A 21,759-nucleotide genomic window follows, 5' to 3' on the forward strand; every position below is an offset into this window, starting at 1 on the left:
TAATAGGAATACTTTTTTTCTTTTTTTTCCTGTTTGAGACAGGATTTCTCAGTGTAGCCCTGGCTGTCTCGGAACTCACTTTGTAGACCAGGCTGGCCTTGAACTCACAGATATTCACCTGCCCCTGCTTCCCGAGTGCTGGGATTAAAGGTGTGCGCCACCACATATGGCAGAGTATTTTATTTACAGTTTTTTCCACAATTTTTTTCCTAAAAATATTGAAAGAATCTTAGAAGACATTTTAGTACAAAACAAGAGGCCAATAGAAGAACCTGCAGCAGTTTCTCATGCGCAGGACCTCAGAAGTATCAGAGAACTACATTTGGTAACCAAGTTGCTGAAAATAAAAATAAGGGATCCTAATGTAATTTATCATAAACACCATCTTTCCAAGGTCCTTTCTTTGCAAAGTTATCTGGCTAATATGTACTGAGTATTTATTTGCATGAGGCCAAGCAGAATGCCAGGTGCAGGTGATGGCTCACTGAGAGTGAGGACATCCTAGCATGCATTGTCACGGGGTCGGGGCAGAGACACAGAATTTGAGAGTCTGAGCACGGTGGCGTGTCGAGTGGAGCAGAGGAGGAATGTCTAGTTGACCCTAAACGGGGGAGGCAGGGAAGACTTGCTGGGTAGAGGCAGCAGCTGGCAGACCTGAGAGCTGAGCGGAGGAAGCCTGACGAGAGGCAGGAAGGGGTCCAGTGCTGGGGTGGGCAGAAGATGTGGTCACGAGCACTCAGCATCGCGAGGGTAGAACTGAAACCAGCCATGAGAGGAGAGGCCATGCGGGTAGTCGGGTGCAGTGACTCTAGGTTGACTGCTGGAATGACCTGGAAGCTCTAAAGGACTCTGAGTCCTGGCTTGCATGGTCTGAAGTTTAGCCTGAGAGTGGGGATGTTTTCTAGGGTTCCCAGATTCTAGTGCAAAGCAGAGGTGAAGAAAATGTGAAAGCCCCGAGGGAAGATGGGTAGAAGTTAGACATTGGTGAAATGTGGGGGGAGAGGTCAGCTGTTCTGAACTGGTGTGCTGAGTGGCAGAGTGGATAAGAGTGCCTGTGCCACGGGTGGGTGGGTCCAGACTTGGGGGAAGAAGGTGAGTTTGGGTTGGTTTGGGTTGGTTTGATTTGACTACAAAGCCCCTAGAGGCCGTCCAGATACAGTTGCCCAGCTCTTTAGAAAGATGGAATCCAGACACACAGTACTGGGTCCGCATCAGCTGGGAATGGGCACCACAGTGGACTGGGCACCACCAGGCGTACTGGTGGCTTTAAGAACACCGGAAGTAGTTGAGGCTCCCTCGGGAGAGGCTAGACTTCCGAGATCCTCAGCTAAGGACCCCTGAGGCAGGCAGGCAGCAGGTTTTGTTAAACAAGAGTGCTATTTAGAAAACAAGGCGATTCTGCCTGGGTCTTGCTGGTCCTTTTTTTTTTTTTTTTAAGGACTCGTTTGATACTTTTCTAAGATCGTGAACAAAGTAGCAGATGGAAAACCAAAAAGGGCTAAAGTCACAACACAGGACTGGTCGGCTTTGTGATCTGGCTTCGGATCCCATGGACTCATGTGTCAGTGCTCCCGCCACCTTTATAATCACGGGTCCGTCTGGTGGTACCCACTGCTCATACCAGTAAAGAGAGCAAAAATGCCCACAGAAGGGGCAATGGTGGAAGATACAGCAGGAGCCTGTAGCATAGCGTCCCCAAAGAGAAGGCCGCCCAGAATCGCTGATTGGGGTGTGATCCACGCGCCTCTTCCTAATGCACTGTGGCTCAGGGCTTCTTAGTCTATTCACAGTCATGCAGCCATTGCCGTGATCAGTTATAAAGTATTTTCATCACCTCAGGAAAAAGCTTTTAAATTGTCACTCTCTAGCTTCCTGTAACCACACACACACACACACACACACACACACACACACACCCCACAACATACAACATACGCAGTCCCTAGCCCTAGGAAACCACTCACCCACTTTCTGTCTTCATATGTTTGCTTGTTCTGGACAAACACATGTGATGTGTAGGTGTTTGTGGTTGGCTTACTTCGTCTAACAGCTGTGTTGTAGTATGTATCGACACATTGTTCCTTTTTGTGGCCAGGTTAAAGTTTTATTGTTTGGCTGTGCCATGTTTTGGGTTCCTCTGGGAAATACCAAAACACGCAGTTTCCAGATCAGGTAGCATGCTGTTTTGTAACAGCCACACTGTTCCAAAGTGGCAACTCTGTGTTGCTCCTGCTAGCAATGAAGGAGTTTCTGTTGCCCCAGTCCTTTCTGCATTTGCTGGTATGGTCAAGCTAATGTCCGTGTTGGTATCTTGTTTAATATGTATTTCCCTGAAGATAGATGTATGTATACAGCATCCTTTTTAAGGGTGGGATCTCACTAAGTAGCCCTGGCTGGCCTTGAACTCAGAGATTCACTCTGCTTCCCGACTGCAGGGATTAAAGGTGTGCGTGCCACCACGCCCTGGCTATCACGTCTCCTCGTGCCTCCATCTGCATGTGCATATCTTCTTTGGTAAGGTGTTAAGGTCTATGGTCCATTCTTTTAAGTGCATTGTTTTTATTTATTGTTGAGTTAGTTGCAACTTTGGGTAATAATCCTGTGTCAGATGTAGGTTTTGTAAATATTTTCTCCCAGTCTGTGACTTGTCTTTTTTCTCTTAAACCTGTCTTTCATAAAACAAAATTTAAATTTTAGTGAAGTCCAGTGTATTTTTTCATGGATTATGCCTTTTATGTCGTATTTTAAGTCATCTCTGAACGCAAGGTCACGTAGATCTTCTCTCTTATCTTCTGGGATTTCTACGCTTTGTGGCTCACATTGGGACTTGAGTATGGTGTGTTCTGAGTTAACTCGGATGAGGAAATGTCCTGTCCTGAGTCTTTCTTACATGTGTAGCTGTCACGGTCCCAGAGCCATCTAGTGAGATTGTGTTCTCTGTTATTGCCTGTGCTCCTCTGTCCGAGATCAGTCGGCTGTTTCCTGAGTCGGTGTCTGGGTTGTCGTAGGTCTTGATGGTCAGTTCATCTGTCTGTTCTCCCGCTCTACCACGCTGTCTGATCCCTGCAGTTCAATGCTGAGCCCTTTTCATATATCCATACTGCGGTGGCCATGCCGGGCCCTTTGTCTCTCCACACAAGTGTCCGAAATAAGTTTTGATCACTTTTGCCTTAAGAACAAGAAATCCTGAAATGTCCTCAAGAGACTTCATGCTCTTATCAAGAGGCAGCCATCACTGTTGGTTCACTTGAAAGCAAGTGAATAAGCAGACGTGTCCTGGGAGTCCATGCCATGTCTGTCACTGAGGAAGAGAGCCACATCGTACATTCAGCATTTAGGATGCACTACTTCATTGCCTAGTAAGTTCTGGAAATAATAGCTGACATGTTGTGAACATTTTCTCTGCAGCACACAGTGAGCCTAGCATTTGGGCTTGACAGATTGGAGCTCGAGTCCATCCTGGCTCTGGAATTCATGTTCCTAGCCACCCCACCTGCTTCTCCTTAGCCTGGGTCTGCTACCCTCCAAACCGGGAAGCAGAGCCATGAGTTAATCCGAGGGGAGGTGAGAAGCGGGTGATGAAGAGAACAGCTCTGGGTGAATCCAGGTTGGCCAGGTTACATTCCAGGGCCCTGGAAGAACCTGCCACTGGGACCTGAGTGCCACCAGTGGGTATCTGTGAAACCAGAGTCAGGGGGCGCTAAAGAACAAGGGTCTCCTAGACCCGTCGGTGTCACGCGTGCTCCAGTTACGGACTCTGGAAATATGAACTGTAAGACTATTCCAGGGGGAGGTGAAAGTCGTGTAGGCGGATCAGGGATACTAAGGAAGAAGAGATTCATGCCCTCTGCCCACAGACGGTCCTGTGTGACTGCAAAGGGCGGCAACAAGGAGCTACAAGATTCTAATTGTGTGGCGGGGTGGAGGGTGTATAAAGGACCAATTATGTCACTAAGACAAAAAGTTACAGGGAGAAAAGGTCGTGTTGGTTTTGTTTGCAGTGCCTGGGGGTGTTTGACATTCAGAGTATTTATTCTAAGTCCCTTTCCCTCCAGAAATCAGTTCAGGGTCACACCAGGTCAGATGTATGGTCTCCACCTGGCATCCCGTGAGTGAGGTGTAGACACCACTTTCCTTCCTCTGTAAGAAACCTGGTAGCTCTGAAGTCCTGCTCTTCCACCCAGGTATAGAATCTCTGTCCTCTATTCAAGAGGGTTCAGTTACATTCGTCAGAGATAGGTCACATATTGTTAGCATGGAAACTTCTGGATTAGGTGCAAGGAAGGAGCTGCTCCCTCTTGTCTCATCTCTTGCCTGAGGTCTGAATTCTGAAGAGCACGTCACTTCAGTCCGTGATGAAACAGGCAGGGTAGGAAGCACATAGATCCCAGCTGGAAGTAACTGCCAAGGACAGAGCCAGCGCCCGGGTTCTGGGGGAGATGTACATGGGTGAGGGTCAGATCCCCAGGACCACATCAGAACTGTCATTTAAGCACTCAGGAGGCAGACAGGCATTTCCCTGGGTTGATCTGGCTAGCTCAAATCTGGCTAGCTAAAATCTGAGGGCACCAGTTTCAGCAAAGACCCCACCTCAGTAAATCAAGTGGAGATGCCCAATATCAACCCTTGGCCTCCACAAATTCTCACACACACAGACACACTGGCGCCCATACATGTGAACATGCATTCACAAACCACACATATATGCACACACAAAGAAAAAAGTTATCTCTTGTCTTAGGCTTATGATCTTTCTCAGCAGATTAAGAAATAAAAATAAATAGGTAAACGTATCCCTTTGGCACATATCAACAAGGTTGCTTTGGGAACATTCTAGAATGCCATTACTATGTGGCAGCTTTCTAATGTTCTAAAACATTTCAGTACAATTGCATTTAAATAAGCAACGTATGCCTTGATGTACAACTCAGTAGCGTTCAGAAAAATACAGGAGCCCAAGCTGGTGGAGTACGTGCGTGGCACATGCCTTTAATCAGAGCACTTGGGAGGTAAGACAGAAGGATCCGACGTCAAGGTCAGCCTGAACAACACAGCTACCCTATGTCTCTGAAAAAAATAAGAAGAAAAACTTCTAAATTGTTTTTAAGAGGCTGGGGAAGAGCTTGGTGGAAGAGCACTTGCCTAGCATGCGTGAAGCTGCAGGTGTGATCCTCAGCAACACCAACAAGTAATAAAACTTTTAAAGAATCATTTAAATTTCAAAAAAATGTATTTACCCATCACTTTATAGTAGAAATATACTACTTGATACATTGTTTGTCCTTAATACATATTTACCAAGTAGATAAAAAAATACTGTTTTTATAAAATAGCAGTTTTCTGGAGTCCTGGTAAGAGTTGGGTGTCAAGGCCGTCTTCGGAGGGTTGCACAGTCTGATCCTCTGGATTTACTGTTGGAAGCTCGTCTCTTCACAGAGCTTCTACACAGTGCAACTGAAAACGATTATGCCATACTCAGAGTGGTTAGCAGAGCGGAGCTCACAGAGAACGGCATTGTTCTGTGGCCTCGCTCTCCTCAGGATGGCCAAGGACGCTTCTGGTAGTTATGACCTAATCTGAACAAACACAGCCCGTCCTTTGTCCTCTGCCTCTTGGGATCTTCCCAGACCTTTCTCATCTCCCTCCTAAGCATCTCTCTTTTGTTTCTTGTTTGCCCAGAGATTTAGAACAGTGGTTCACAACCATGACCGTGGGACAGAGTTGTCGTTAGCTGGGACTCATAATCTGTCTCCACATCTACCCACGCTGTGAGGGGCTCACTCTGTCTGAACAGGAACTTCCATCTGTCGTTTCTTCTCTGCCCGTTCTTCCTGTCCGACGGGCCTCCAAGGAAATTTTCATCACTTTTTTTGACCTGTCGGCCAGCGTGCATCTCCTCTCACATTTACCAATCCTTGAAGAACACCTACTGGGGGCATCATGCACTGTGGATAAGGCAGGTTAGGAAACAGGCAAAACTACTGCCCTCTGTCAGTTGAGGGGGAAACTCGAGCAAAAGAGATCAACAGAGTGTGCTGAATCTCAGGAAAATAAAGTAGGCAGGAAAGAGCGTGCTTGGTGGGGTGTGAGGGGATTTCATTGTGAACAGGACCCTCAAACATGTCTTCAGATCGGTGATGCGGGAGGAAGACTTGAAGGCCATGGGGGAGATCTGGGGAAAGAACCGTTCTAGGAGTGGGGAACAGCACACAGGGGGCCTGCCATGGGGGTGTGCCTGTGATGCTCAGGGAACAGGGTGGTGGCCAGTGGGCCTGGGACGGGGAACAGCAGGAGGGAGGAAATGAGACCAGGGTGGTCAAGGAGATGGGGCGGGCTGAGATTCTTTGAAAAAGTTTACAATAACTTTGGCTTTGTATGGCGCAAGAAAACCCTTAGAGGGTTTTGATCAAAGCAGGGACATGACCTGTTGTGTTTTAACAGGATTCCTCTGCTAGACTAAAGTGAACAGAAGGGACCGGAAGCAAGGAGATCTACTAGGAACTTGCTTAGTGATCCAAGCACAAGATGGTAGTGGCTTGGATCAGGGTGGTAATGGAGGATGTGGTGCAAACTGGTCAAATGGTGGATGTTTTGATGTTAGACCCAGTGAGCGGATTGAAGATGGAGGTTAAGAAGAAAGGTCTGCATCCGGAGATGCCCCGTGAGCTGGGGAGAAATGGAACTGGTACTGACTGAGGAGCCGGTGATGAGGAGCCGGTTAGGCAGTGATGGTACGAAGATGGCTTTTGGTGTTCTGTTGATGAGGGAGATCCTGCGTAGGCAAGAATAGGAAGTTCAGACAGAGTGTAAATGTGGGAGCGGGCCGACATCCGGAACCAGGTCACTGAGTCCACAGAGAGGAGTCCCACGGCCTGAGGCAGAGGACTGTCACCATCAGGAGGCTGCGGAGGAGGGAGGAGGGAGACCTAGGAAGGCTGGGCAAGGAGGCAGGAGGAGTGAGGAGGGATGCTGACTGGAGGAAAGAGGACAGGGTGGATCTCCAGAACCTGAGAAACAAAACAGAGAGAAGGGGGCGATCATCGAGTTAGCCATGGGTCAGGTACATGGGCCCCTGCTACTAAAGCCATAACCTCCTGGGGCTTCAGGAAGATTCTTTAAACAAAACCATTTGGGGACAGGAAGTTGGCTCAGCAGGTAAAGGCACACACAGCACAGCCCTGTCAGGAAATTATGCACACAGTTGTTCTCCGTCCTCCACACATGCACCATGGCACATGTGCCCACGCACAATCATCATGCATACACACACTCACTATGACACATGTGCCCACACACAATCATCATGCATACACACTCACTATGACACATGTGCCCACACACAATCATCATGCATACACACACTGTGATACATGTGCCCATGCACAAACATCATGCATACACACACTCACTATGACACATGTGCCCCCACACAATCATCATGCATATACACACTCACTATGACACATGTGCCCCCACACAATCATCATGCACACACACTCACTATGACACATGTGCCCCCACACAATCATCATGCATATACACACTCACTATGACACATGTGCCCCCACACAATCATCATGTATATACACTCTCACTATGACACATGTGCCCCCACACAATCATCATGCACATACACACATTCACCATGGCACATGTGCCCACACACAAACATCATGCACATACCTACACAGTTACAATAAAAACATTTGAAGGGCTGGAGAGATGGATCAATGATAAGGTACTTGCCACACAAGCCTGATGACCTGAGTTTGACCCTTGGAGGCCACATAAAGGTAAAGAACAGAACTGACTCCACGGAATTGTCCTCTGCCCACAGACATGCCTCAGTGCACACATCACATCATACACAGAATTTTAATACATACAAGTTTCTCTTTGTTTTTAATTGTGTGGGGGAGGGGGAGTATGTGCATGTGAGGGCAGGTGCCTGGGCAGGTCGGAGAGACCACCGGGCCCCCTGGAGTTACAGGCTGTGTGGGCAGCCTGATGTGGGTGCTGGAACCCTGCTCGGGTCTCTGCAAGAGCAGCAAGCGCTCTTGGCTCCTGAGCCATCTCTCCAGCCTCGGAAATAATTTTAAAAAGAAACAATTGGAATTGTAGTGTTGAATTCACATGTTCCCTGCTGTGTTCAGTAAATGTTTCCCCGTAGACACTGGTATTTGTTGAAATGTGTGTTCTCTTATGTGTGTTCATATGTCACACTTGTTAACTATTCAAACAGCTCGTCTTGATCATTTTCATTGAAAAGTATCAACTTCACTACTGACATCATAGTTCTCTCTCTCTCTCTCTCTCTCTCTCTCTCTCTCTCTCTCTCTCTCTCTCTTTTGAAAGGGAGTGTATTTATTTTAAGAAAAATTCCATCTTTTTATTTTACACTTGGAGGCTTTTCTGTTGTTGGTGCAGATAATCGCACTACCTACCTTCCAGGGGCCTGCCGGCAGCAGCTCACACAGAGCCTTTGGGATTTGTTTTAGTTGATTTTGTTGGTTTATTTGGTTGATTCTGGTTTTCCAAAATAAGACTTTCCAGTTTCAAACTGGCCTGAACCTACTATATAGCCCAGACTGACCTCTGGTTCCCCCCCCCCCACCCCCGGTGCTCCTGTCTCAGTCTTCTGAACGCTGGGGTCCCAGCCGTGAGCTGCCACACACAGCCTGGCCATGACTCTTCAGCTATAACGTTAATGTTGCAATCCATGAGAGAGAGAACTGTTGTGATCTCAATGCTTTGGCCAGTTCTTTATTCTCCCTGACCAGCTACTGTGCAGTGTGCTGGCCTGTCACTGTGTCCTGTGCAGTGTGTGCTGGCCTGTCACTGTGTCCTGTGCAGTGTGCTGGCCTGTCACTGTGTCCTGTGCAGTGTGCTGGCCTGTCACTGTGTCCTGTGCAGTGTGTGCTGGCCTGTCACTGTGTCCTGTGCAGTGTGTGCTGGTCTGTCACTGTGTCCTGTGCAGTGTGTGCTGGCCTGTCACTGTGTCCTGTGCAGTGTGCTGGCCTGTCACTGTGTCCTGTGCAGTGTGCTGGCCTGTCACTGTGTCCTGTACAGTATGTGCTGATCTGTCACTGTGTCCTGTGCAGTGTGCTGTCCTGTCACTGTGTCCTGTGCAGTATGTGCTGATCTGTCACTGTGTCCTGTGCAGTGTGTACTGATCTGTCACTGTGTCCTGTGCAGTGAGTGCTCATCTGTCACTGTGTCCTGTGCAGTGTGTGCTGGTCTGTCACTGTGTCCTGTGCAGTGTGTGCTGGCCTGTCACTGTGTCCTGTGCAGTGTGTGCTGGTCTGTCACTGTGTCCTGTGCAGTGTGTGCTGGTCTGTCACTGTGTCCTGTGCAGTGTGTGCTGGCCTGTCACTGTGTCCTGTGCAGTGTGCTGGCCTGTCACTGTGTCCTGTGCAGTGAGTGCTGGTCTGTCACTGTGTCCTGTGCAGTGAGTGCTGGCCTGTCACTGTGTCCTATGCAGTGAGTGCTGGCCTGTCACTGTGTCCTGTACAGTGTGTAATCTGTCACTGTGTCCTGTGCAGTGAGTGCAGGTCTGTCACTGTGTCCTGTGCAGTGTGTGCTGGCCTGTCACTGTGTCCTGTGCAGTGAGCACTGGCCTGTCACTGTGTCCTGTGCAGTGTGCTGGCATGTCACTGTGTCCTGTGCAGTGTGTGCTGGCCTGTCACTGTATCCACTGCCCAGCCTGTTCCAGAATTCTTAAAATCCAAGTTTTGGTAATGTTTTAAGCCCAATATTTCCCTTCTTCCCCTAGGAGGACAAAGAGGTTTCTTAAGTCCTCTTTCTGTTGGAAGGAATTACCTGTCACTTTCAGTCCCTTCCCAGACCTGGCAGAATCGAGCTCCATCAAGAGCATGGAGAGAGCAGTGGCCTCCAGGCTCTGCCTCCCCACTGCCCAGATCAAAGCCAGGAAAAGGAGACGTGCATCTGGAAGCCAGCAGCCCAGGACCAACACTGTTTCACCACTCCCCAAACATGGCCTGCTCCCTGGGGGGCAGAGCACTGTGCCCACTTTGGTAGTTAGGCCTGTGTTGGACACAGGCCAGAGGATGCGTGGACATACTAAGTTTGTGGACCAAGGACAATATGAGCTCATTTATATGACATACTAAAATACAGAATCAGTGGCCAGAAGTGTAGCTCCATGGCAGACCACATGCTGCTGCCACCCGCAGCTGCCACTGATACCGACACAGACTAGTGACAAGACGTGAGTCTGAATGTCAGTGGGACCAAGGATGGGAACGTTTTCCCTCCCACAGTGGAGTCCCTCAAGCCGCACCTTGAAGGATTCTCTATGTGGGAACCAGGCTGTGATGAGGAAGGAAAGGTGAAACTCAGCAAAGCTGTGGGAAGAGCATGCACCATGGTTTAAGGACCGCGCCTAGGGGTGGGGGTGGGGAGAGACAAAGCAGTCAAAGCAGAGGCTAGAAAGCAGGCTGGAGCTGGACCATGGAGACCCTGGAGCCATGCTGCTGAGTTAGGACTTCATTCTGCAATCAGTGGAAGCCATTTAACATTTTGTGAGGAAAGGAGCATCAGAAATACAGTAGCTGGCTTGAGCTGTTCACAGAAATATGTGAATAACTATAGCAGCCCCATATGTAATATAAGTACAAATACATAAAATTCCAATAGTATTTAATCCAGTATATCCAAAATATTTCAGTATACAACAAGGTTGATTGATTGGCTGTTTGGCTGGCTGATTGTTTGGTTGGCTGGCTGGCTGGCTGGTTGGTTGGTTGGTTGGTTAGTTGGTTGACTGGTTAGTTGGTTGGTTGGTTGGTTGGTTGGTTGGCTGGCTAGCTGGCTAGTTGGTTGATTGGCTGGCTGGCTGGTTGGTTGGTTGGTTAGTTGGTTGGCTGGCTGGCTGGTTGGTTGGTTGGCTGACTAGTTGGCTGGTTAGTTGGTTGATTGGTTAGCTGGTTGGTTTGTTGATTTGTTGGTTGGCTGGTTGGTTGGCTAGTTGGTTGGTTTGTTGATTTGTTGGTTGATTGGTTGGTTGGCTGGTTGTTTTTGAGAGTCCTACTGTGTAGCCGAGCTGGCCCCTAATTCCAGATCCTCCTTCCTCAGTCTTCTGAGTGTTGAAATCACAGGTGTATCCCACCAGCATCTGGACAATATAGTATTAATGCAGTATTTTACCATTCATATTTAAATATGTCCTCAAAACCCAGTGTGTAGTTAACATATGCGGCACCTCTCTATTGGACAAGCTACATTGGAAGGTTCAGTCGCATGCCTCTCTGTCGAGTCTGGGGACAGTCAGGTATCGAGGATGACAAAGCGTGCATATTCACTCCATGAAAACTCAAGTCCTGGGTTCACGCCGAGACTCTGCTCTCCTTTCCTCCTGTTGCCGGGTGCCTCGAGTTGCATGTGTCAGTAGTGCAGGGCTCCTCAGAATCAAATAGGGACTGTGGCCCAAGAAGAGCAGCACACAGCCTGCAGTGTGGCCAGATTCCTGTGACCTTACAGGACAGGAATGCCATATCCTATTTTGGCATTTGCTGGTTTGGGAGAAGCAGAGAGCTTGGAAGCAGGCAGAGGGAGACATTCAGAAGGAGGCACCAGGAAGAGGAACACTGCAAAGGCTGAGAAGGGACAATAAGACTCTGAAGGGCAGCACTTCCAAGGTAACAGTGCAGGGGCCAGGGGGAGGGAGACTGTGAGCTGGAAGAGGACACTGAACCCAGCAACATTGGGGTCCTTCTTACCTTCCCGAGAGCGGGGTCAACAGAGCAGTGTACCCAGTTAGGGGATGAAAGGGAGTCACGAGTGTAGAGCTTCTTGTGACTTTGGCACTGACGTGAAAAAGAGGGATGCTGAAGAGGGAATGTGCTTGAAGGGAATGTGCTGGGGTGTTGTCCAACTAATGAGTAGGGACATCTGACCCTGCTTGTGGACTAAAAATGAAGCCATGGAAACTGAATATATTGGGGTGGGGCTGGGCAGAGTGGGGGGACACTGTGGAAGGGAAGACCGATTAAGGATGCTGGCTATAGAGAGAACTAGGACCCCTAGTACCCGACCAGGAATGAAATAAGGAACGGGGGAGTAGAGAGATAAAGGGCAAGAAGGTTTGGGGGGCACTGTGCCTTTGTTTCCCCCTGGCCTCGTAGGTAAGAACATCTGAACTGAGGGGTTGGAAACGGAACCAAGAACAGACGTGTAAGGGCCACTGGGAGGGAATGCAAGGGGTCCGCGTGGCCTGGTGAGGAGAGTGGTCCCCACACCCATCCCAATGAAGCGTACGTCGTGTCCGTCCCAACTGTAGGAATGGGAGCTCCTCCTGTGGTTCTGAGCTTTGTTCCATAGGCTAGTGCCGGTGCATTTTGAGGACCTCGTTGAGAATGTGATATGAGCAAAGTGGTACCCAATGCGGTGGTGCACAGAATGTGTCGAGGCTCAGGGCTGGGGATGCGGCTCGCTGGGCAAGCAGTGGCCTCGCGTGTGCAACAGCCTGCACCACAGACTCGGGCAGGCTCGTTTAATGGTTCTGTATTCACTTGAATGACTTACAGAAGAACCACGGCACGTTTAACTCTAAGTGTGCGTAACTATAACGAAAAGTGCTAAGGGACGGTGAGGTGGCTCAGTGGACCCAGGTACCTGACACCGAGCCTGACAGCCCGAGCCCACTCCCCAGCGTCCACACAGTGGAAGGGAGACCAACTCTGAAAGCTGACCTCTGACCTCCACTCTCGAGCCGAGGCACATGCATACACCTACACAAATACACGTTGTATGTTTATTTAAAGAAAACTACTCAACAATGGCAGAAACGGAACACAGATATTCCAAAAATCCCAAACAAGGATCATGAATGCCTGGGCTTATAAAACACCAGATAAGGGGCTGCCCATGACGCAGTGGTTAAGAACACTGGCTGCTCTTCCAGAATACTCACGGTAGCTCACAACTTTCTGTAACCCAGCTCCAGGGGATCTGATGCCCTCTTCTGGCTTTGTGAGTTCCAGGCATTCACCTGGCGCACAGACACACGTGCAGGCAAAACACCCATACACATCAAATTAAATAGATTGTTTGTTTGTTTGTTTGTTTGTTTGTTTTGAGTAAGAAGTACAGTGCCCTCAGCAGAGGTTCTAGTTACTTCCAGCAGTCACCTGGACATGGCCAGGGTCTCTGATGCTATGAACAGCACTGTTCACGGGTTATCTGCCGCACATCTGTCCGCCATGCCACACACAGCCCAGCCAAACCGGCACCCAGCTGGCCTTCCAGACCACTGTGTGCCTGCTGCTCTGCCGTCTCCCTGGCAGACAGAACAAAGTTCAGTGCTCCAGAGTTGGCAGTCTGAGGATGGCAGTCGTGCTATGATTTCGGGTGGGCTGGCACCCCATGTCACCTGCTAAACTCAGTATTTTTCTAATAAACCTGTCATCCATGCCTGCAGAATTAGAAAGAAGATCTCTTCACTAAAAGTGTATGTTAGCCCAAATCTATACCCCCCTCCACACACACACACACACACCCTATTGCTGTTATTGGTTTTGTTTATTTTTTAAGACAGGGTTTCTCTGTGTAGCCCTGGCTCTACTGGAACTCACTCTGCAGACCAGGCTGGCCTCGAACTCACAGAGACCCACCTGCCTCTGCCTCCCGAGTGCTGGGATTAAAGGTGTGTGTGTGTGTGTGTGTGTGTGTGTGTGTGTGTGTGTGTGTATGTGTGTGTGTGTGTGTGTGTGTGTGCGCGCGCGCGCGCCACCACGCCTGGCCTACAGATATATGTGTATTTTTTAATTCATGGTTTAGTGCTGGAGTGCTTGCCTGGCATACACAAGGTCCTCCGTTCAGTCTCTAGTTCTAAAGTGGAAAAAGGTCAGAAAAGGTTCAAGCAGTCCGTGCTAGACCAGAGCCCCGTGACAGTGTTTGCCTAGTGTCCCCCAGCAAGCAGGGGAACGAAAAGGAGTCTGGTCCTCCTTTGTCCCCCCTCTGGGCCAGTGCTCTCTTTTCCCACGGCTTTGGGGCTGCCCTGTGCGGGAATTCCACATCCTCCACCACTGTCTTCATTCCAAGACCTCTGCTGGGGACAGCTCCCTACTGCTTCAGGTGAGGTGACCAGTGCACCTCACTGCCTTCTTCTAGCTCAGCTTTTGTTTAAAAAAACAAACAAAAACCCATATATCTCTGTCTGTCTGTCTGTGTCTGTGTGTGTATCTGTCTGTCTCTGTGTCTCTGTGTGTGAGAGAGACTGTCTGTCTCTATGTCTGTGTGTCTGAGTGTCTGTTTCTCTGTGTCTTTCTGTCTGTCTGTCTGTCTCTGTGTGTGTGTGTGTGTGTGTGTGTGTGTGTGTGTGTGTGTGTCTCTGTGTGTGTGTCTGTCTGTCTGTCTGTCTCTCTGGTGGGTCTGTGTGTCTGTGTTTCTGTGTGTGTGTGTGTGTGTGTGTGTGTGTGTGTGTGTGTGTGTGTAGGACCACTTGTGGGAGTCAGTCTCCCCTTCTCTCACATGAGTCCCAGGGATGAAGCTGAGGTCAGAGGTCGTCCGCAAGCGCCTTCACCTGCTGAGCCATCCCACTGACCCCAGCTTTTTGTTCCTGTGATTTTTAAAAATGTATTTTTGTATTGGCTTACAAAGAATTGTTTTTCACTATGACTTGAAATACTCTTCCTACTGCCTCATGTGGTAGCTTCCTGGATACCATTTAGAGGGAAATTTCTTAGACCAGTTAAATTTAGTAGATTTATTTGAGCAAACAAACACAAACTAAAAACAATTCCTGAGTAGTAGTTACCAGAACAACTGAGGATTTAGCCCACAATGTTATCCAACAGCAGTTATCAAAAAACAGAAATGAGAGCTACAGAAAACAGCTACAGCTTCCATTTGGTTACAGCTTAATTGGTGATTGGGCTGGAAAAATGGCTCAGTGGTTAAGACTGTATTCTTACAGAGGACCTGAGTTCGACTCCCAGCTTCCACATTGGGCAGCTCACAGCTACCTGTGACTCAAGTTTCAGGGGACCTGCACCTCTCTGACCTCATTGCGAACATACACATAAATAATAAAAACATGAAAGTAATAATAACCGTAAGTTAATTGACCACAGGGCCTCCTGCGGCCAGCCAGAACCCAGTTAGTGGGATCCAGTTCTACCTTGATTTGCTCTGGTAGCGGCCCCATCCAATCACACTGCCTCCTACAAAGTTGCTTTTGCAATACCTGCCTGTTTCCACGTTTTGCCTGAGGAGGGGTTTCCGGGGGTGGTTCTCGGTGTCACTGTGCACAGGCAAACCTCTGGCTGTGGTGTCACCCTCGGCAGGGTGCACGCAGTACCGCTCACCCTGCTGAGAGCTGCTGGGGATGCCTCTGGGTGGCGAGGCCAGGGTTCCGTGGTGTGTCCCGGCCCACGGCTTCCTCTCAGTGAGTCGTTGGGATTTCTTAACCTTGGAACCCTCCTTGAAAAACTCTAGAGAAGCGTGCTCAGGCCTTTGGTCATTGATGTTTTCTTAACAGTAATTCAACGTGAGTAATGGTATTTTCTATAAGTATGTAAGTAAATAAATACATTGCCAAAGCCTTTGACGGTAAGAGCGCCGTGTGCATGACAGACCGTTTTTCTTCTGTAAATGCCGGGCCTAAGTGGATGATGACCCACTGGATAGCTCATGATGGGTAGTTTGGAAAACACCCGTCCCAAGTACTAGTTTATTTAATCATTTCAGTAAGTCCCGAAAGCCGTGAGATGGTGAAATTCTGGGCTCTTCGAGGCCATTTCTAGAGTCCTTCATTCCCTCACCGTTGCCCAGAAGTCAGGAGTACGCTGTAACTTCCCAGATGGGGTCATTTCACCTCTAGGAGCACGGAGTGGTGCCTCCCGTCGGCTCTCTGCAAATGTGTGACGCTCCTTTGGAGAGGTCCTTTCAAAGCAGCGCTGGTGAACCCAGCACAGCCGCTGAGAAATGTCCGTTTTCCGTGAGGGATTGACTGAAGTAGCGTTGTCAAGCTCTGCCCTGTCTCCACAGGGTGTGCCGATCTCCAGGCCCTGGACACAATGCAGCCCATGGAGCGGAAGCGCCAGGGCTACATTCACGAGCTGATCCAGACGGAGGAGCGGTACATGGACGACCTGCAGCTGGTCATCGAGGTGAGGGCTGGGGCTTGGGGTCTCCGTGGGAGACGGAGGGTGGCCGTCGCTGCCGCTCTCGCTTAAAAGCGACGGGAGCCATCTTCCTTGGTTTGGCGGTGCTGGGGATGCCGCCCAGGGCCTCCCACATGCCACGCACATGTTTTACCATGGAGCTGTGTCCCCTGACTGAGTCCCACCTCCATGTGAGCGCACACAGTGACACAAAGCCGCCACTGCTCTCTGGCAAGGCCGAAGACTAACGGTTCCGATGAAGGCCCAGGCTCTTCCCCAGCTGAGCCCGCTCGGGGAGGGGGACACCTGGGAATGTCCCAGTTGAGTGTGCCAAGGACAAGGGCGTAGAGAGGGTGGGAAGGCCTCCAGACGGGCTTGAGTCCAGTTCTTGCCAAACTGTGTTCGCACTGCCGTTTGGAAACCTGACGTTTCCGCTGGCTTCAACACCTCTACCTAGTGTTTATGTCAGCTTAGGAAACCGAACAGGCGCAGTTGCAAAACAGTGTCCCAGATCGTGTGTCACTGCCTGTACCTGTCCGTGTGGCCGGTGGCATCCGAGCTGATGACAGCGCCCTCTGGAGAGGGACACTACAGTGGCTTGTGTCCCAAAGCACAAAGGCAGCTTTGTACCTCTACCCTCTTTCCGTTTCCATGGCTTCTGGTTGCCAGGAAACCATACCACGGCCGTCAGGTGAGGAGAGCGGTTCCCTCCGTCAGCAAACCACCTGGAGAATACAAGCACCCCACCCCCACCCCACCCAGCCGGCGGTGGCAGGTGCAGTGCATCCCCTGCCGTGACCTGGAGAGCAGAGGGGAGCAGGGGCTGCACCTGCCTGCACCTGCCTGCAAGGCCTGCTGCGGCAGTCAGCTGCTGCACCTGCTCCTCCTCCTGCGCATGTCCACCCCCTCGCTGCTCTCGGAATCCTGTTTTCCTCCCACCTGCACACTCCCTGTAGACTCCTTTTCGTTTGTTTTTGAGATAGGGTCTCCTGGAGTCCAAACTGGCCTTGCTGTGTAACTAAAGATGACCTTGAACGTCTGATCCTCCTGCCTCTGTCTTCCATGCACTGGGGTTACAAGCATCTGCCATCATACCCGGTTTATGTGGTGCTGGAGACTGAACCCCAGACATCATGGCTGCTAGGCAGGCATCCCAGGAGTTCAACCCCTCACTCTCCCTGTCTGTCCTTCGTTCGTTCATCCCCCAGGCTTAGCCTGGCCCTGGTCAGGCTTCAAATGGGCATGGACTGGATTCGATGCACGTACTGTACTTTCCCATACCCGGACAGATGGCCTAGGAGAAAAGCCCCTGTTCCCGACCACCCTCCTAGGGGTGTCAGCTCCCAGTCCAGGGGGACTGTGGGTAGCCACGAGTCTCAGGCCCTAGCCCAGAGTATGAGCAGACACAGGTGCTTGTCACTCCAGCTAGGCATCCCAGGAATGCCCATTCTGCCCTCCTCACCCAGTGTCCTCTGGGCAAGGAGCTGTCGGGCTGAGGGTGAAAAGCACTCTGCTAAAATGACTTTCTCACGGAAGCTGGTAAAGCCTCAGCCATCGTTCCCCTCCGCCTCCCTCACCGAGCCCGCTCTCAGGGCTTCCGCACAGATAAGCAGCCCAGTAGCGAATGAAGACTGGGCGCGTGTGCTGCTCTTCAGCGCTGCCTGGGAGCAGGAGGTCACGTTTGCATGCAGGTGCGTCCTGGCGTCCCGTTCACAGTCTCCATCCCGTGTGGAGCTGAGACATTTCTCTCCTCTAGAGACCTTCCAGTTCAGTGTCTCTGGCTAGCGTCTGTGGCCCACATGAACTCAGCAAACACTGGCTGAAGTACTGTTGGCCAAGGAGTTCCTGTCCTCATAGTTTGCACAGTCTTGTTGGCGAAGGACACCAAGAGAGACAGTGAGGATCAGGGCCCAGGGAGTAGGTCCACTCTAACCTGGAAGGGCTCTCCAATTATGTTCCGACCACCATGAGTCTGCTCTGCCGGGGAAAGTGGAAGCAGGGACGTCCCGAGGGTTGGGGATCCTGCGAGTTATACCGGGGTGTGAAGTAGGGACGTCCCGAGGGTGTGGGGATCCTGCGAGTTATACCCGAGTGTCAAGGACCTAGGGGCCTGTGGTGAGTTGGATCTCAAGGCCTGTGAACCTCAAGGGGTTTGCATCTCATTTCTTGGCTAGTGTGGAGCCTTTGCATGGTTTAAAACAGAGCCCTGTGTTATATGGAACCCTGGGCAAATCACTCTGTAAGCCATGATATCCTCGTAAGCCAATGAGAAATAACAGCAGCTGAGTCGCTTCATCTGTCCAGTGAGAACCCTGTATACACTCATGCGCCTTACACACGTGTGCTTCCGTGTGCATGTGGAACCCAGGTGGGGAGTATCTCTGCAGCTGGCACATCTGCTCAGGGTTATCACGGGGTGGCAGAGAACAGCACTGTTTTCTCACTGAGCAGCACAGAGGGTCCTGAGACTCTGAGATGACCCCTGAGCAGCAGTCACTGTCCCTCCATCCTGTGGCTTCCACTGTGCAGGGCCCTGTGCCCAGCACTGCTTGGCCCCCACAGCAGGCCTAGGAGGGAGGTGGGGTTCCTTGGTGAGGGGATTCAGCCCTTAAAAATCAGCCCTGCCGGGTGGTGGTGCACACCTTTAATCCCAGCACTCGGGAGGCAGAGGCAGGCGGATCTCTGTGAGTTCGAGGCCAGCCTGGGCTACAGAGTGAGTTCCAGGAAAGGCACAAAGCTATACAGAGAAACCCATCTCGAAAAAAAAACAAACAACAACAACAAAATCAGCCTTAAAATGAGCCTAACTAGTGAACGTAAGGAAATGGTGCAGTTTAGAATCTAACATTGAACTAGCATGGCTTAGCCCATGAAATCATTTGTACTTGAGTTCAATCCCTGGAATTCACGTGACAAAGCCACGTACAGTCGCACACACCTGTGATCTCTGGCAAGATGGTTGGCAGACAGGAGAATCGCCTGGAAGCCTGTGAGCCATGTAGCCTGTAGACCTGCTCTGCCCAATGAGACCCTGCTGCCTCAAAAGAGGACCCACCCCAGAAACTCGTCCTCTACACTGTGGCGTACATGCCCCCCAACTCTGTCTCTATCTCTGTCCCCCCTCATGGACACATACACACAGTAACAATAAATAACAGTCATAAATACGCTTACTTAGAAGTGCCAGCCTTGCTGTCCCAGTGCAGGAAGGCACGCGTGGCCGTGGACCTACACTCAAGCTAAATTACATCTGTGTTTTGAACTTAGGTTTTCCAGAAACGGATGGCAGAGTCAGGCTTCCTCACCGAGGCAGAGATGACCTTGATCTTCGTGAACTGGAAGGAGCTCATCATGTCCAACACAAAGCTGCTGAAGTGAGTGGTGGGCGTCACCTGACATTGTCACTGTGGCCCCTCGAGGACTTTCACCTCTATTCTTCTCCCTTAGGCCTTGTGTTCCGCTAGCGTTTTGAGAAGTGCCCTCTAACTTGATTACATAATTATCGAGGAAGTAAAGGACAAACTTCTCTGATTCAACAGAGAAGCTGTGGTGGTGTGTGGTCCCCAGACAGGTACAGCGTGCAGCTTGGCAGGGGGGTGACAGGCAGAAGAGCTGCAGCCACAGCCAGATGACAGCACGGTGCTCGTGTGCAGTCCCTGTCCTGGGGGAGCGTTCTGTCCCTTACACTAACGGGCACAGAGCTCCAGGCCAGCTGGCCGCACCCCTGCCCGTCCAGGGCCACAGCGCACCATGAAGATACCAGCCCAGCACTCCAACCCCTGGCCACTGTGCCTCCCAAGCCCTTCTTGGGGATTTCTTTCTCTTTGATTCAAATGAGGACAAACAAATTGAATCTTTCCAAAGGAACTTTGTCAAGAGCCTGAGGTGAACTGCAGGGTCTAGAAAGGCCTAGAAAGGTCCTAAATATGTAGACTTTGGTACCTTTTTCTTCTTTGCTAATGTTTCTCCCAGATTAGCTCATCCAGCAGAGCTTTGGGCCATGCCACTGCCCCCCCGCCCCCAGCCATTCCTTCCAGTGTCCAAGGATGCTAGGTCACGCACCGGGTGCCATTGCTGTGGTCTCCATGGTATTCACCCTCTGACTGCCGAGGGGAAGATCCGTGGAGAACGGAGTGACCGTCAGTTACTTGCAGGGCCTTGCGGGTGCGGAAGAAGACTGGAGGGGAGAAGATGCCTGTGCAGATGATCGGGGACATCCTGGCGGCAGAGCTGTCCCACATGCAGGCCTACATCCGCTTCTGCAGCTGCCAGCTTAATGGGGCCACTCTGTTACAGCAGAAGACGGATGAGGACGCGGACTTCAAGGAATTTTTAAAGGTCTGTCTAGCCTGGGACTTCCGGCGTCTTTGCCTCCTCGTAGCCTGGGGGCGGCCCCACAGGCCCGCTGTGGGAGTTGAGAGGCAGGTCCCCATTAGCGGAAGCCAAAGATGGCCAGCAGCTTCCTGAGTGCGTGGTGCTGTCCCGGGTAGAGCTTGTTTTTGTCGGCACTAGAACCGTCATGTTACATCCTGGTTAAGTAGTGGTGGTGCTTCGTTTTGTTCTTTAACAACCTTGTATATCAACTGTTTTGTTTTTCCAAAGAAACATCCACAATGCCACTCCTTCTTGGATTATTTATGTCTGTGGGTGTTTGCCTGCGTGTATGGCAGCGAGCCACCTGTGTGCCTGGCACCTCAGAGGCCAGAAGAGGCATGGATCCCCTGGACTGGAGTCACAGTGGCTGTGAGCTGCCGTGTGGGTGCTGGGAACCACACCCAGGTCCTCTGCAAGAGCAGCTGGTGCTCCTAACCACCCAGCCTTCTCCCCAGCCCCCCAGAACTATCACTTCTTAATTTTACAAATTCTGTGTATTCAATAATCATCTTATTCCAGAGAGAACATGAAAGACCTTAGTTAAATGTATAAAATACAGCAAAATAAAATTTTAAGTAATTAGGTGAGAACTTTGTGAGTGGAGGAAATGAAAGTAGGAAAAAAAGAGTTAACAGGAAACGAGGTAATGCCTACAGGTGTGACTGTGACCCCGCGTGTGGTCCTCCAGCAGTGTGCAGAGATGTCGGTGAATAATGCCTACAGGTGTGACTGTGACCCCGAGTGTGGTCCTCCAGCAGTGTGCACAGATGTCAGTGAATAATGTCTACAGGTGTGACTGTGACCCCGCGTGTGGTCCTCCAGCAGTGTGCACAGATGTCTGTGCAGCGTCCGGGAACCAGTGAGAGGAGGAGGAGGAGTGGCCTGGTTCCGTGCTGTGGTTGTACATTAAGCACGAAGAGAAAAGCTACAAGTGTGGTATCCCTTGCAGTTCTAACATTTATCATGTTCCATGCAGCCATACAGCAGCCAACTTCACACACGTGCTCACTATAATGCAGTACCATGTGTTTACGTCAGGTGTGCTGGTATATGCCTGTTGTTAGTAAACTGCAAAAACTCTGGGTTTGGTGTCCCAGGTTTCCGCACCAAATGTTAGTAAATTGATGGCTGAAACTGTGAGGAGACAGTTCTGCCCTAGAGGGCGAGGTATCCTGGACACCTCAGAGCTATGTAGGACAAGAGCTCTGCCCTAAAGGTGTCCCAGACACCTGAAGCTGTTTAGTACAGCTCTGATGGCTGA

At 50.5% G+C, this 21,759-nt stretch overlaps 1 protein-coding gene and 1 long non-coding RNA gene across 8 annotated transcripts in view; one reads left to right on the forward strand and one right to left on the reverse strand.

Moving 5' to 3' along the window:
- The window catches only part of Itsn2 (intersectin 2), a 137,259-nt gene that overhangs the window by 103,808 nt on the left and 11,692 nt on the right, over positions 1 to 21,759 (forward strand). For all 7 annotated transcript variants that reach the window (XM_076559359.1, XM_076559360.1, XM_076559363.1 and 4 more), the window contains 3 exons: positions 16,009 to 16,130; positions 19,392 to 19,498; positions 20,279 to 20,462. In XM_076559359.1, the coding sequence (XP_076415474.1) occupies positions 16,009 to 16,130; positions 19,392 to 19,498; positions 20,279 to 20,462 (413 nt within the window). The remainder of the gene's footprint in view (positions 1 to 16,008; positions 16,131 to 19,391; positions 19,499 to 20,278; positions 20,463 to 21,759) is intronic.
- Positions 12,759 to 16,013, reverse strand: LOC143270225 (uncharacterized). Its single transcript, XR_013047271.1, has 2 exons — positions 15,206 to 16,013; positions 12,759 to 13,432 (listed from the first exon to the last, which is right to left on the reverse strand). It is a non-coding gene; the product is annotated as an uncharacterized LOC143270225 (long non-coding RNA).

Source organism: Peromyscus maniculatus, chromosome 22 (assembly GCF_049852395.1).
Source record: "Peromyscus maniculatus bairdii isolate BWxNUB_F1_BW_parent chromosome 22, HU_Pman_BW_mat_3.1, whole genome shotgun sequence".
NCBI lineage: Eukaryota > Metazoa > Chordata > Mammalia > Rodentia > Cricetidae > Peromyscus > Peromyscus maniculatus.